The sequence below is a fragment of the Chelonia mydas genome, chromosome 7, assembly GCF_015237465.2.
Source record: "Chelonia mydas isolate rCheMyd1 chromosome 7, rCheMyd1.pri.v2, whole genome shotgun sequence".
NCBI classification, from domain to species: domain Eukaryota; kingdom Metazoa; phylum Chordata; order Testudines; family Cheloniidae; genus Chelonia; species Chelonia mydas.
This window is the reverse complement of record NC_057853.1, coordinates 70,702,300-70,716,636: the sequence shown is the minus strand read 5'-3', so window position 1 is coordinate 70,716,636 and position 14,337 is coordinate 70,702,300. Positions and strand designations below refer to the sequence as shown.

Genomic DNA, 14,337 nt, shown 5'->3' with positions numbered 1-14,337 from the left:
ATGACATGTAAATTAGTCATTTTGACAAATTGAGGCAGGTAAAACCACTGTACCACTTATGCCTGATGTGTGACATATATTACCACTCACTTCACTGCATAATTTACCCCAGAGACTACCATTGGAACCTGCATCTGGTTTCCCCAGGTTTGAGTTTTGTCCTCACTGACACAGCAGTGAGTAGGAGCCGATTCTAAACACAGGCTGAACTTTGGTGTGATCTCAGGAAGTCAGTTGGGTTCTTTATTTAAAAAAAAAAGTTTGATAAATAATAATAAGCACAATCATAAAATAAAAGGCACAAACAAACTGCTTCCATATCATCTTCTGTTATCTTATTATTTCAAACAGAGGCTTTCAAGCTACTTTGGGTGGAGTGGTCAAAGAAGCCTGTCCTAGTGGTCGGTAGAATTAAATGTTTTCTTATGAAATGGTCTGCAGAACAAAACAGATGGGGGAACCCCCTGATTTTGAAGGTGGAGAGTCAATTAAGCTTAAATTGGTTTATGGGAATTGTTGGAATTTTCCTTAATAGGGTGAGGAGGAAACCAATATTAAAACACCTTTGAAAAGAATTCCCTTCTGTGCATTCACTCTTGAACTGATATGTAAAGTATTAACTCATTTCACAACACATTGTAAATTTGTATGCATTATTCTTCACACAGCATTCTCACAATTTTTTTTTCTATTTCAATAATTTAGCTTATTTTTAATATTAATGTTGCAAACCGGGAGCACTGTCAGACTTGTGATTTACATGGGTCCCTAAAAACAACGTGTCTTGAAAGTGTTTTGCCAAGAGTGGGAAATATTATTCAAATGATAAATCTAAGTGTGGTGCAGAAGTGCTTCTTTTGACATTTACTGTCACTGAGTGTAATAATTAATAATTTTTTTGCCAGATGGCTTTTTGTGAGACTTTTACTGTTATACCTCACGTGATTTATGTTATGTTGTCTTGGAATAGTTATCTATTACAGAGATTAATTAACAAAAGATAATTGAAAATGTTAATATCCATAGAAAATTGTTTCCCTTTTTCCTGAGTTTGTGCAGTTGATCAGGATAAAACCTATAAGTGGCAGAAAATAAAAATAATACCCAATGGAAATCTATTGAGAGGCTCAATCTTGCAAGCTCTACCTACAGGGCATATTGCTTACTACCATGAGTTCAGATGAGATTACTCGCAGTAATAAGTATTAGGTTTTGGTCAGAAGTGTTTGCTGGATTGGGCCCTGAAGATGAAATCCTGGTGTTAATTAGTGAATTTTGTCACTTACTTCAGTGAGATCAGGATATTAGAATATTACCCTATCATGTGAGAGACCAGCATGACTTTGGAGAGGTCATCCTAGCCCAGTGGTTGGGGAAGACTTTTTTTTTAAATGGTTTTTTCCCACACCGCTGCAGCATTGAACCTGAATTTCTTCACCGCCCTCCCACCCCCACTATTTGTATCTTGTAAACTAAATCAATGTGAAGTAGCAATTGAAAAAAGAAAACGTATATGCTATATCTGGCATTTTATATTGTGATAGACAATGTTACTGTTTTGTGCTTTCAATGAACCAAGTAAGCATCAAATAGACTTACACACAAAGTGCCCAGTATTCATATGCATATACAGCTGCTGTAAAAATGAAATGCTGAATTTTCCTTTCTGGCGTGTGTAGTTCCCTCCAAACTTCATATTTTTGAAAGTGTGGCTTTATGCTAAAAAGATGTACGTAAAATGGCACCATTTTAATTGACAGATTTTTTTTTTTTCAGAATTATAGCTGTTAATACTAGTGCCCCAAATGAGTTACTTTTACTTCTTCTGTTAATGCTGCAGAACAAACACAGCTAAACACTGATGGAGCTGAAGATTCTGTTCCATCTTGAGTATCGTCAACAGAATTGTTTGCTCAGATCTAATCAGATACACTTGTGTAGCCATTGTAAACAATGAGGTTGCACAGATGTCATCAAGAGCACAGTGTGACCTGCAGAATTTTTAATACTGGTGATGATGCACAACAACCCTGGCTCGATCAATGCTAAATTTACAAGACTGGGAATTATAGAACAATGTTTTGTTTTGTTTCTTTTCTTTGTAAACAGAGCACATATCATATGGAAAATAGATGCAAATACCAAACTCCACAATGGCATTTTTACAGAGTCACTTTTAAGAGTACAACTGCATTTGAAGAAATGTTCACAGTTGCTACCTCTTGTACTGAAATTCTAGTTCAGCCCTTGGCATTATAGTTTATTTTCACTGATGTTTAGGACACTAGTATATTGAATGAAATTGTAGTCAAGTGACTCATAATTTATCCATGAATTTAAAAAATAAGCTGTGTCTGGAAGTTTTATATTAGTACCTGAAAAGGGAAATGAAAAGAATATCCTATTACTATTATAAGATATATACATGGTTCCTTAAATTTGCCCAGAGTTTTACAGAACATAGATAAATTGTAACCTCTATCAGAAATTGCTGCTTATGTACAATTCAAAAATTAAACTGAAAGGTAAGCAAGATAGAGAACATAATTGCTTATGTCCCCAGTGTTGAGGTCAGTGTTCATAATAGGGATTATTGGGGCATATATCCAGTGACAGTACTCCTTATTTTCAGTTCTTTTCATAGCGCACTATATTGTGACACTTGCATTAGTGGTGTGTGTGTGTCCGTCCCCAACTAAATATATACCCCAAATAAAAACCCCAAAACAGAGTACCAAAAAAATGGTGGTTAAAGGCATATTTTGAAAATTGATAGTCTGGTCCTACTGAGGGCAATAAAAAGGAGTATAAACTCTAGTAAGTGTAAAAGTACAATAAGGCAAGCTAAAAAAGAATCAGAAGAGTGACTAGCCAAGAACGCAAAAACTAAGAGCAAAAATTTTTTACATCAGAAGCAGAAAACCTGCCAGTCAGTGAGTCTACTGGACAATTGAGATGCTGAAGGAACACACAAGGAAGACAAGCCCATTGCAGAGAAGCTAAATGAATTCTCTGCATTGATCTTCACTGCAGAGGAGCTGGGGGAGATTCCCACCCCTAAGCCATTCTTTTTAGGTGCCAGATATGAGGAACTGCCCTAGATTGAGATATCAGTAGAGGAAGTTTTGGATCAACTTGATAAAATAAACAGTAATAAGTCACCAGGACTCGATGGTATTCACCCAAGAGTTCTGAAGGAACTCAAATATGAAATAGCAGAACTAGTAACTGTTGTATGTAACCTATCACTTAAATCAGCGTGTGTACCAGATGACTGGAGAGTAGCTAATATAACACGTGTTTTTAAAAATAGCTCTAGAGGCTATCCTGGCAATTATAGGCCAGTAGGCCTAACGTCAGTACTAGGCAGATTGATACTTTTGTTCTTTGCTATAGTTTCAACCAGACACATAGGTGAACACGATATGGTGGGGAAGAATCAACATGGCTTTGGTAAATGGTGAGACATAATTTCCAATCTATTAGAATTTTTTGAGGGTGCCAACAGGCATGTGGACAAAGGTAATCCAGTTGATATAGTATACTTGGACTTTTAGAAAGCTTTCGACAAGTCCCTTGCCAAAGGCTCTTAAGCAAAGTGAGCAGACCTGAGATAAGAGGAAATGTGCTCTCATGGATCAGTAACTGGTTAAAAGATAGGAAATAAAGGGTAGGAATAATTGGTTAGTTTTCATAGTGGAGAGACGTAAACAGCGGGGTCCCCAAAGGAACCGTACTGGAACCTGTGCTGTTCAACATGTTCATAAATGTTCTGGAAAAAGGGGTGAACAGCGAAGTGGCAAAATTTGCAGACAACACAATTACTCAAGACAGTTAAGTCAAAAACTGACTGCAAAAAGTTACAAAGGGGATCGCACAAAACTGGGTGACTGTGCAACAAAATAAAAGATGAATTCAACGTTAAGGACAAAGTGTTGCACCTTCAAAAAATAATCCCAATTATACATACAATATGATGGAATCTAAATTAGCTGTTACCACTCAAAAAAGAGGTCTTGGAGTTACGGTGGATAGTTTCCTGAAAACATCCACTCAATGTACAGCAGCAATCAAAAAAGCTAACCGAATGTAAGAAACCGTTAGGAAAGGGAGAGATAATAAGACAGAAAATATAATGCTGCTATATAAATCCATGGTGTGCCTGCACCTTGAATACTATATGCAGTTCTGGTCACCCCGTCTCAAAAAAACCCCAAACCATTATTAAATTGGAAAAGGTGCAGAGGAGGGCAACAAAATGCTTAGGGGGTGTGGACCAGCATCTTCCAAGGGGGCGGAAAAAATACTGGGATTGTTCAGCTTAGAAAAAGGATGACTAAGGAGGGATATGTTAGAGGTCTATAAAATCTGAATGGCGTGGAGAAAGTGAATAGGGAAGTGTTGTTTACCCCTTCACAATAACACACGAAGTAGGGATCAACTAATGAAAATAAGCAGCAGGATTTAAAACAAATATAAGGAAGTACTTTCCACAATGCACGATCAACCTGTGGAACTCTTTGCCATGGAATGTTGTGAAGGCCAAAAGTATAAGTGGGTTCAAAAAAGAATTAGATAAGTTCATGGAGGATAGATCCATCAATGGTTGTTAGCCAAGATGGTCAGGACACCACCCATGCACTGGATGTCCCTAACCCTCCAATTGCCAGAAACATCTGGCACTGGCCACTGACAACAGGAAACAGAGAAACGGGAAAGGAGGAAAGAATGCACCGCAGCCTGACTCAACAATTCAAATCTGCCCTTCCATTGGGAAATGCCTGCCCCAGCTGTGACAAGAGCTGTGGGTCAGGGATTGGTCTAATTAGCCACCTGTGGATCCACCTGGGATAACCGGCTATCATTTTATGGACGATAATCATACTCTAACTCTGAGGGATGGTTGACTGCTACTGGGCTAGATGGACCATTGGTCTGGCTCAGTATGGCTGTTCGTATGGTTTTTGTGTGTGTATGTTTGATGATTCCATGAGTTATCTGTGTGTTGGGGGCACAATTATTGGCAAGTTCTCCCTTTTTACTGACTTTATTATTTTTTTTCTTGGTGTTTCCTCCCTCTTCCTACCTAATTGCACCCATACAGATCCGTGGACATCATGTGGCTCAGCTGGATCCCCTAGGAATCTTGGACGCAGACTTGGATTCATTTGTTCCATCTGATTTAATCACTACTATTGATAAACTGGGTGAGAACTGCAAACTACTTTGATATAAATCAATATGTTTGGCCAGAGGCATGTCTTGTGGTACAATGTATCCTCTAGAGAGAGTCACTAGGCAAGATAATTACAACAACTGAGTATTCTGTTTTTCTTAGATAGGACAACTATTAATTAGTGAAAATATTCCTCTAACCTTTTTGGTTACTTTATGATAAATCACTGTGACTTTGCTTTGATTGTGATACGTTTTTTGTGACTCTAACCAGTGACCACTCCTCAGGGAAATTTGAAAATAGAGCATTCCCTCATTCTTGCACTACCTATTCGTAGAAGCAGCTATAGCTCATTGTTCCAAGCTTGGGGCGATCAAGCATACTTTTAGAACATTAGAGAACAGAGTATGGATTGGCTGATGAGATGGTAATATATGATGTAAATTTGGCAATTTGCACAGTTATATTACAATAAGATGGCTAAATCATTCCAGTGAAGCTTCTCCCTTTGCAGCTGGTTGCCACTGCATGCTATTTAGTTGGAACTTTTATTGTGGGGAGGGTATGGGGGACAATGGAATTAAGAACAAGTGCATAGTAAATGAACAGTTACACAATGCCCATAGTATCTTCCTAGTGTATTAAAAGGACAGGAAACAATCATACACAGTGCATGGTTCTGGACCACATCTAAAGCGACTAATAGATGTAGACATTTCTATAATTGCACATCACTATGGTTTGAGCACTGTGCAGCAGAGATCTTCATTGTCAACTGAATCAAATACAAAATGCATCCTATTCATTGTTACATAAGGGCTAGTTTCTAATAATTATTATTTTTAGTCATATGGTCTTATTGTTATGACTTAGATATATTCCAAAAACCATATTGTCCTAAAGTTTTTTTTAGAGTGATATTATAAACATGCTAAAATCTTAATACAATAGTTCAGTGACTGATAGTTTTTCCTGTTCCTTATTTACTTCTGTGGAACAGTAGACTGTGCATTTCCATGAATGAATCTTTCTGTGAATGATACAGAAGCTACATATTTTTAAAAAGTTTTGATATAAGTTTTCTGACTAAATGAAGAGATGCCCAGACTAGTCTTAGTCCTCTCAATGTGAATCCCATCTTCTTTTCTTAATTTGAAGAATCTGTCCAAGCTGTATCCTGTATCTCAGGGATTGGCAACCTTTGGTACATGGCCCACCAGGGTAAGCCCCCTGGCGGGCTGGGCCGGTTTGTTTACCTCCTGCGTCCGCAGGTTCAGCCAATCGCGGCTCCCACTGGCGGTGGTTTGCCGCTCCAGGGCAATGGGGTCTGCGGGAAGCTGCGCGGGCTGAGGGATGTGCTGGCCACCGCTTCCCGCAGCCCCCATTGGCCTGGAACAGCGAACTGCGGCCAGTGGGAGCCGCAATCGGCCGAACCTGCAGACGCGGCCGGTAAACAAACTGGCCTGGCTCACCAGGGGGCTTACCCTGGTGGGCCATGTACCAAAGGTTGCCAATCCCTGAGATACAGGATACAGCTTGGACAGATTCTTCAAATTGACAGATTCTTTAAACTGGCGGACTGCGTGCCAAAGGTTGCTGATCCCTGCTGTATCTTAGAAGAAGAAAATGGAGATTGTAAAATTTTGAACACTGACTGTAAAACTCAGTCTTGCAGTCATCACTTAACGGTGTCTTAAAGCAGTGGTTCTCAAACTTTTTTTTAGCAATCCAAAGACCCCTATTTTGATTTATAATTTTTCAGACTCCCAAACCCCCTGCTCAGCCCCAGGCCCTGCTGCCCCTCCTCTTCCCCGCCTCCCCCCCGAGTGCACCCCATCCCTGCTCCTCCCACTCCTTCTGCACACCACTGAACAGTTGTTCAGTGGTGTGCAGGAGGCGCTGGGAGGGAGGGGAGTTGATTACTGGGGCCAGCAGCCCCGGACATGACTCCCTGACCCGGACTCCAGCTTCAGAAATCCTGTCTTAGAGGAATAATGCAGTATGTCCTGGTTCTCCAAGATTGCTTTAGCTTTCTTAGATGGCATTTGTTTCAGAGATGAAGCAACATGATCATGATTTCTGCTAGAGCAGAAAGAGCTGAAGAAACCCCATTCTTAGTCCTTGGGGAGTCTCCCTTATCTGAGTCTGCTCTCTAGTACAAGCAAAATAATTATAATATGCTAGGACCTGAGGAGTAGTAATATCTGTATTATAAAATTAACAAAATATAGATAATTTAAAATTAAAATACTTGCATCACCTTATGCTATGTGCAGTCTGCTACTGCTGATTATGGTACCTGTTGAAATGCAAGGCACAAAAAGCAGCTGTAGATGGGAGGGGCTGTTGTCACAGGGATTGTGGGAAAAGAGGAGGGTTCCAACGTAAAACAGAGGGGGCAGAAATACACAGTGTCACCTAATATTAATGTTTGGGACATGCAGCTTTGACCTACCAGGGAGGGGGGGGGTGATCTATATCTTTTGTCATGCTAATCACAGACTAGATGACAGTAGAGGTGACTTGACTGACCAGTCTCTGGTGGCTTTATGTGAGAGCTCAATACCCAGGCAAGGTGAAGAAGGTGCATTACACGCATTGTCAGTGGCACAGGTTAGTGGCTTCGTGGGAGTCATGCTAGTAGCTAGCCTTATGCAGGTCAAGGAGTCATTTTGTGATTCCTTCTCAGTAAAGTGACACATGTTGCCTTGAGGGGAGTGCAGGGATTTTCCCTCTCTTGGGATGATTTCATTTCTTCTCTTTGTTTACGTTTTCTGTAAAAGGAAAGCCTCAAGCACTCAGGATCCCAGCTGTATTATCTTCATTGTGAAAAATAGTCTGCACTTTTGATTAAAATGAGGTTATTATTTCCTCCAATGTGAGGCACCATCAGAACCCTGATGAGTTTGGCTCCCAGACTCATGCATTGCATAAGAGAAATTAGTTTATCTTCTCATTCTCAGCCTGCTGGGAAGAGAGATGGCAGGGAGAACACAAAGGTCCTTCAGGGCAGTGGTTCTGAACCAGGGGTCTGGTGCCCCCGGGGGGCCATGAGCAGGTTTTAGGGGGTCTGCCAAGCAGGGCCAGCATTAGACTCTCTGGGGCCCAGGGCAGAAAGCCAAAGCCCCACTGCATGGGGCTGAAGCCCAAGGCCCTGAGCCCCACTACCCAGGGCTGAAGCTGAAGCCTGAGCCATGTAGCTTCGCAGGGGCCCCTGTGGAGTGGGACCCTGGGCAATTTCCCTTCTTGTTACCCTCTAACGCCGGCCCTGACCTTTATATGCAGAAAAACAGTTGTTCTGACACAGGTGGGGAGTGGAGTTTTTATAGCATGTTGGCAGGGGGAGGGCCTTCAGAAAGAGAGAGGTTGAGAACCCCTGCTTCAGGATATCCAGAGCATACATGAAGCTTAGCATGACTTTGAGTACAAGTTCAGTGCAGACCATTGGCGTGGCTTCTCTGAACCTCAGAAATAATGCGACGTGAAATCCTGGGCATCCTGAAAAACTATCAGGAGCGTGACATCACATGGAAAAAGAAACTAGATGCTTGCAATGTGAAACAGGAAGGGATGGCATGTTTAGAAGGGATGGTGCCATGTAAGCATGTGTCTCGTGGGATGTATGATATGAATATGTTGTTAGAAAAAGGAAGTTGGAGTGTGGATAATGGGATTTCCAAGCTCAGTGCTAAGTGTTCCCCTGTGGCTTGAGATCAATAGGGAAACTTACAAAGAGCCTCTAATGACCACACAAGATACTTGAATATCATGGCCAGAAATACATATTTCCTGTATGTAGTGTCCCATGCATCAGTTCCCTTTAGGAGTTATATTTACAATACAGCTAGTTGCGAGAACACATTTTGCAAAATAGTAATGCCTAAAAAATACCTTCAGTGAGGTCTAAGCTCAAAGGTCCCTATCCCTTTAAACCTGAAGTGAGCTGTAGTAAATTTGCAGTGCTGAGGTAAAAGACACAGCTGTGCTATTTGTGCCCACATCACTTCTATTACATGTTCCATTGTTTGCATGACCGCCCATGAAAATCCTGCTAAGTCAGAGAGTGAGTCAGCAAGGAATCAAATAAAAGTAAAGTTGGTGGCACTGCGTTCTTTGCTTTAGTGTCACAGAGTCAGAACCAAATCTCTTAAGTACTAGTAAATTGCACTGATTCAGTTCTGTGTGTGTCTGTATATGTGCCTTTTTCAAATTTAAAGTGAAAAATGAAGTGCTATTTATCTAGTTACCATTTATACTTATTTTACTTATTTTAAATGAAAATATTACGTATTAGTAATAACAATATCAATGAACTGACACTGTTGCATGGTAAGTAGTACACTGAGTTCCATAGTGGTTTGGCCTTTACATTGCTTAGTTCTCTTCCCCCCTTCTAGAATTTGAACACTGATCCTTTTTTTCCTTTCCTTGTGAACTCTTAGATCTCTGGGTATTATTCAGGCTGTCAGTCAATGAATGCTAAAGTACTTGCTTACAGTATGTGTTCAATCTGTAATGGGTTAAGATTAAGTTTCCTCGTGCAGAACCCTCACCATGTACTTTGAGCAATGCTGTGATGCTGGTTGGTCTTGTTTATACCTCATTTCTTGGAACTGCAAAAGATAGGTTAAAGATTGGCAGAAACTGATTTCTTGGCCTTGGCAGGTTCAGAGATCCCTAAATCAAGGGTGGAGATGATGCATTCTTTTCACAATATCTGGCCTTGAGAGGAACTCTGATTTATAAACCATCTGGTTCAAATCTGAAGTTATTGGTAGGACTTCTGTTACTAATAGCAAAGACAGGGTCAATTTCGCCTCCTAACGTTAAAATGAGACCCTGAAATTTTTTCCCCTGTGGGTTTCCAGGTCAAATGTAACATAGATAAGATGTTTGATGGCATGTGTAAGATAAATTGATAATCTCAATGAATATCCCCATCTTGAAAACTAATTGGCACTCTAGTTGGCACTCTCAAAAGCCAAGGACTGAATGTGTGTGCAATGCAATTATAGCCCAGCTTCTGCTGCATCTCTGATAAACACATATATTATTCCTTCAGTCTGGATTTTCTTCAGTCTGTATAATTACTTCTGATTTTTGCTGCTGCTGCTATTTTTAGGCAATGTGGACAGTAATTTATTGTATTGCCCAGTGGTTGTATAAAAGCATTCTATTGGCTAAAAGACTGCTAATTATTTTATTTGTCATGATCTTACTTATAGACTTTCTAATTTTTACACTTTTAGATTGTAGGAAGAGTTTCAGGAAATACAATTTTATGGACCTATCATTGTTTTCAAGAGACTATAAAGAGAGATTTTAAGAGGAGAGTTGCCAGAAGTACCTGGAATGAACTCAAATATGTTATGTATTTTTGTGTCCCCAAAAATGCATTGGGCACAAAAAAAAGTAGTCGTAAGGGAATCGTCCAGTCCCTCCCTGAAAAATCTTCCAGTTTCAATTTAGAAATTACATCAGTGAGGATCATAAAGTAAAAATTTGGGAAGCTAGGACAAGGGTTATGGTGTGATGGGTTAACCTACATATGTATCTTTAATCTATTTAAAACTGGTTTTTCTTGTGTTGTACATTTCATGGCAGAAGTGAGTTGAGATGAAATTTAAAAAAAACCAAACCTATAGTAGTAGGAACTTGGAACACAGGGAAGGCGCTATGTTATTCCCCCTAATGAAGGTTTTCTGTCACATGCAGCCTTCCATTGGAATATTGTACCACTTGCTTGCGTAGCAGATACTGATCTAATAGATGAGATTTGCTCCTTCATCTGATAAACCTCTTGAAAACTCTGCCAATGTGCTTGTTAAATATGGGTTTCTCCAAGTGTGTGGTGTTCATTACAATCTGGCAATTCAAAATATTTTCCCTTTTCTCCAAGGGTAAGGGGTCTTACAGCAGCCTTAAACTTTCACTGTGTATTGTCTTGACCAGGACATACTGTCTGTTTAGCTTGTGCTTTTTGTCTCCCCACCCCCTCTCACCAATTGACACACTGTAGGGCTGTATGGGTTGCATGAATCTGACTTGGACAAGGTTTTTCGATTGCCTACAATCACCTTCATAGGAGGAGATGAGACTGCTCTTTCTTTACGAGAGATCATCAAGCGGCTGGAGGTCAGTGTGGCGATATATCTTGTGTAACTGCTTTCATCCAGATGGAAGTGAGCTGTTGTCAGTTTGTATATTATAAAATTGGTCCATTCCACTTCAGTTGACAATAGGACACATAAGGGAACTTCAAATGGCATTCAGGGTGACCCTAGCGCAGTGGTTCTCAACCTGCGGCCCAATCAGCACAGAGCTGCAGCCCATGTGACATCCTCAGGGCCAAACAGGTAGTATTGGATGCAGCCCACATAACACATTGTGGACCGCATATGCGGCCCACAATGGTAAATGGGTTGAGAACCACTGTTTCTATAACCACAGAGTTTCTATAAATGGTAGAAGCTGTCGGGTCATCTTTCAAATGCCAGTGTAATGTAGGAGGTGGTGGTGGGCCATGCAGCACAATACTAACGTAGGCCCTATTCCTGCAAAGGGATCAAGCTAGCTGATCGCTTTGCAGGATAAGGGCCCCTAAAACGTTTCTTTGTGTTTTTCTTTGGGTCTGTCACAGAGAAACTCCTTATAAACCACTAGTTTCCATTCCATGCATTTCCTCAGGACGCATTGTGAGCTCAAACCTGCAGCCTTGACATCTGTGAGACTTTTTTTTTTTTTTCCTGGTGTAATGACTTTGGGATTGGGCCCTAAACTCATGACCACTCCAATACAGATTGGAAACAGCTTGTATGATAGTGGCTCTCCCCGCCCCCTCCCCCTCGCCCCTCAGTTATATTTTTTTTCCCCAATAGCCGATGTAATTATGCTGTATGAATTCAGTGAAACTGGAAATGTTTAAGAGAATAATGTGGGAAGAACCCAAAATGAGACAGCAGATAACATTAGAAACGTATCAGTACAGTGCCTGATCTTGCTGGATGCTCCTTTGACGTACTGAATGCTGTCACCACTGGCTCTTTAGCACTTTAGCACTTTGCAGGATCGGACTCATAGCGCATACAGGGACACTGTAGGGGATCCGTGGTCACTTTCTACTTTGCAGACGTAGAATGGATCTTTTAAAGTTGCTTTGTGCCTGACCGTATTATCTCCCTGCTATTTGCGCGGCAATTTTAAAAGTGCCAGGCTTTTAAAATCTATTTGCACATCACATACTCATGAAACGAAACATGCTATAAAGGGAAAAAAAAATTAATTGCAGAAGTTTGGATTAGCTTTGTCAACATTATCACAATCAGACTCTCTTGTATATTTGGTTTGGTGCTTTTTTTACTGTAAGAATCTTCTTATTTGGTGCTCCTATTAACTTCCTCTTATGTATAATATATCTTTCCAGTAAACATTTCCTCTAAAATAAATAATAGAAAACTTTTAAATACCCACAATGCCAAACTAGAGTTTCTTCCAAAATATGTTGATTTTGCCATTATCAAAGACAAAATTAGGTTACTTCCCCTACCCTCTCAATTTAGTTGGAAATCTGAAATTGATTCCTAGCCTTTTAAGAATTGCCAGCTATCAAACAATTTGCATGGGGCTTCATAAATGTCTTTTCACTGTCTTTATTACTTGATTTCATTTGATAATTTTTTTAAAAAACCCTTTGGATAAATTCTGATAACCAATTTGAATTTTTTCCTGCAGCATCCAAAGCAATGACCGTGATCTGGCTACATTTTTTTTTTTTGTCAGTTAGATTAACTTCATCAATTAGTTTAGGGCATATATATTGACCTACTTTTAAATGATTATTACCAGGTGAAAGAAATCTTCCAGATTCCAAGTGTCTGAAATATTAGTTTCTGTGGGGAAAGTTTGTGGGGCTTGGGAATCCTAATCCAGGATTTAGTAAAAGAATTGAATTGCTTGCAGCCCCAAGAAAGAATTAATACAAAGGGAAGGGAAATCACATTTTAATACAGGGAATGATAACGGAACGTTGGTGGGAATGATAACAGAAATAAACTACTTGCTTTAATTTTAGAATATCTGTCCTACTTCTCCCAATCCATGAACTCCCAAAGTTGTAAGTTTCTAGACTTCATGTTTTACCTCCCAGAATACATACTGTCAGCACATTGGACTGGAATTCATGTTCATCAATGATGTGGAGCAATGCCAGTGGATCCGACAGAAGTTTGAAACTCCTGGTGTCATGAAGTTTACAAATGAGGAAAAACGGACATTGTTGGCTAGGCTGGTGCGTTCCATGAGGTATGTTGGGGTTTGTCCAGCAACATTTTGTTTTCTGTTTCTTTTGAGGGGAGGAAGGGATAGATCACATTCTTGGGTATTTCCATGGCTTTTGTGACACAGTTAGCAGCAGATTCACTGGTTTGTGTTGGAGGTTTGGGAGAATGTTTTAATAAACCAATCCATGTAAGTAGTTCATAGTTTCTGTCTGAAAAGAACTCTAAGTGGTTTTGAATGCTGTTGCTGAGCTTTCCCATCCAGTCTTACCTTCTAAAGTACCTAATTGTCCACGATACACTGTGTACTTTTCCCCCCTCTGGTGCCACAAAACGAAAAAAGCCATTGTAACTGGCCATCTCAGAATTTCTCTGGTGTGAGGAGAATCCCCAGGTGGTGTGTAGAGTAGATGTGCTCCTCCTGTATTGGGCATAGGTGGCATGGCCAGGTTATCCCTGCAACCAACTGATGCTCTACTGCCAGAGTGGCCCCTTGGGGTCAGGACAACCAGACATAACTTAGCGTACTTCCCAGGCTTCAGAAAGCTGTACCAAGAGAGAACAGGATTTGGAAGCATAAAGGTGACTTAAATGCATGTCTGTTTCCCCACTTCTGAGCTATGCCAAATGCAGCTGTACCATGGCACTTTCTGACCCACAGACTTCTTTCATTTCCTGTCTGTTTAGTGACCTGAATTTTAAACAAGTTGAAGGAGGTGTCTAGTTCCCAGTGGACTGAAATCCACATCTCAATCACTACCCCCATTGGCACCCATGTTGACTGTCTCTGTGACGAGGTCATAGAGTATGAAGGCCACCCTACCTTCTTGCATGAGGAGTGAGGCTTGCTGCCCATTCTCTACACGATTATCCACAGGACAGGAC

General features: G+C 40.5%; 1 protein-coding gene across 9 annotated transcripts in view; it reads left to right on the top strand.

Moving 5' to 3' along the window:
• The window catches only part of OGDHL (oxoglutarate dehydrogenase L), a 109,095-nt gene that overhangs the window by 30,782 nt on the left and 63,976 nt on the right, over positions 1-14,337 (top strand). For 6 of the 9 annotated variants that reach the window (XM_027829507.3, XM_037905078.2, XM_007067231.3 and 3 more), the window contains 3 exons: positions 5,105-5,207; positions 11,196-11,311; positions 13,323-13,477. In XM_027829507.3, coding sequence (XP_027685308.2) covers positions 5,105-5,207; positions 11,196-11,311; positions 13,323-13,477 — 374 coding nt within the window. Of the gene's footprint in view, positions 1-5,065; positions 5,208-11,195; positions 11,312-13,322; positions 13,478-14,337 lie in introns of all 9 variants that reach the window. The other 3 variants (XM_043552156.1, XM_043552154.1, XM_043552157.1) reach the window with 1 other exon arrangement.